The sequence below is a fragment of the Lotus japonicus genome, chromosome 5 (genome assembly GCF_012489685.1).
Source record: "Lotus japonicus ecotype B-129 chromosome 5, LjGifu_v1.2".
Lineage (NCBI taxonomy): Eukaryota > Viridiplantae > Streptophyta > Magnoliopsida > Fabales > Fabaceae > Lotus > Lotus japonicus.
In genome coordinates this window covers 49053747-49055501 of record NC_080045.1, presented here as the reverse complement: position 1 = coordinate 49055501, position 1755 = coordinate 49053747, and the positions used below count along the sequence as shown (strand labels likewise).

Below are 1755 nucleotides of genomic sequence, written 5' to 3'. Positions count from 1 at the left end.
AGAAATCCGCAACTTTGAAAGCAACATCCTGTGATCCAGCTCCATCTACTACTTTAAATGGTCTAGTTCGATGCCTCCATCTGGAGTCTTGAATTGGTGATCTTAGTTGAAACAAGGTATTTTCTCTCCTTCTTCTAGTTTCTTTTCCTTCATTTTGACATTTCAATGAAGAAACTTATTAATCCTCCTTCGTAGTTGTTTCATTAACAATTGGACATGTAAATACCCACTTAGATCTTTTCACCCAAATTTACAAAGAAGCTGAATTTGCATTGAAAATTTTATGACCCCCTTCTATCCTTGTTATGTTTTGTATCTTCAATAACTGAAATCTAGTGAGTTTGTGATTTGTATATGTTATCTAAAAGTTTACCATTTCTCTTACTTGTAGAGAATTGAGTGAAAATGGCACCAATTAGGAGGAGCAGGAGGCTGGAGGGGAAGAGAGACAGGCTGAGTGACTTGTCCGATGAAATTCTACTTCATATAATGTCATTCATGATGATAAAAGATGTTGTCAAGACTTGCATCTTGTCAAAACGGTGGCAGAACTTATGGAAGTCTCTGCCTGATCTTATTTTGCATGTCTCTAACTTCAGTAATCCCTTGTTTTTCTATGAATTTGTCTCTGGGCTCGTGAGATGCCGTGGTGGCATCCAACCATTGCGCACTCTTGACTTTGACCGCTACGGTTACGTACAGCCTCAAATTTTGAATGATCTCTTCCAATATGCTCTACTTCATGATCTCCAACATTTGAAGATCAATGTCCCGTATAATTTCGGTTTGCCAAATTCTATCTTTTCTTTTCAGTCTTTAACTTCACTTCATATTTCGGTTTCACCGTATGATATCAAGAAAAAAACAAGAGTCCCTCTACATCTTGATCTTCCAGAACTAGTAAACTTGCATCTCGAGAAGGTTGGAATTTCTACTGATGAAAATGGTCATGCTAAACCCTTTTCGACTTGTAACAAGTTAAAAATTCTATCAATTGAAGATTGTGTCTTGGTTTATCCTAGCTCTCTTTCCCCACAGGAGTTGGGAGTCCTTGATATAACAAATGCAACCCTTACTGATTTAACCATCATTGATGATACTCCCCCAACTTACATTACCGCAGTGCCAATTCCTAGATACAAGTATGTGATATGCACGCCTAAATTAAGCTCCTTCACTATGAACAGTTCTCCGTTTAGGACATTACATGGACAAGGAGGGATGACCGTTGAGCTTCATTCTTCCTCACTAATGTAAAACCAGTACACCCACCTCAAGATTTCTCCAGGTAACATGTAATATATTTTTTATAAGTGTTTTATTTCTCTCATCGAGTGCTTACTTTCTCTAAATATCTGATATTTAATCTTGTTAATGTGAGCTAGGCAGTAAACATCTTCTACTTGTTTTTAAATATTTTTCTAATGTAGAGTGTCAATATTGGAATATCTTTGAAAATTTTGGCTAAATTTTTTTAACACACTTACTTGTCTTTATGGAGAAGTGGACTTTTTATTTTAGTAAGTTGCTTTGATAAATTCATAAGGTGATTATTAGGCTAAAATCATAAATCTAGAAGTGCAATAATTGATTATGGGAATGTGTTTAGTTGGCCAGTTGGGAAATCTTTTCCATATGTGTAGTTTTATTCAAGATCTAAGCATTATTACGATAAACATATGCCCCACTAATATTCCATTGCCATTCATCTCTAGATGTTATTTTTCTCCATTGTTTGGTTGCTATATTCTAACT

At 35.6% G+C, this 1755-nt stretch overlaps 1 protein-coding gene across 1 annotated transcript; it reads left to right on the top strand.

Moving 5' to 3' along the window:
- Nucleotides 1-405: 405 nt before the first annotated feature.
- Nucleotides 406-1257, top strand: LOC130719696 (putative FBD-associated F-box protein At5g56700). Its single transcript, XM_057570307.1, has one exon. The coding sequence runs from the start codon at nucleotides 406-408 to the stop codon at nucleotides 1255-1257; it is 852 nt and encodes a 283-aa protein (XP_057426290.1).
- The last annotated feature ends 498 nt before the right edge of the window (nucleotides 1258-1755 follow it).

What these genes read in the sequence shown, in the direction of transcription:
- LOC130719696 (XM_057570307.1), top strand. Translation starts at nt 406, where the DNA reads ATGGCACCAATTAGGAGGAGCAGGAGGCTGGAGGGGAAGAGAGACAGG.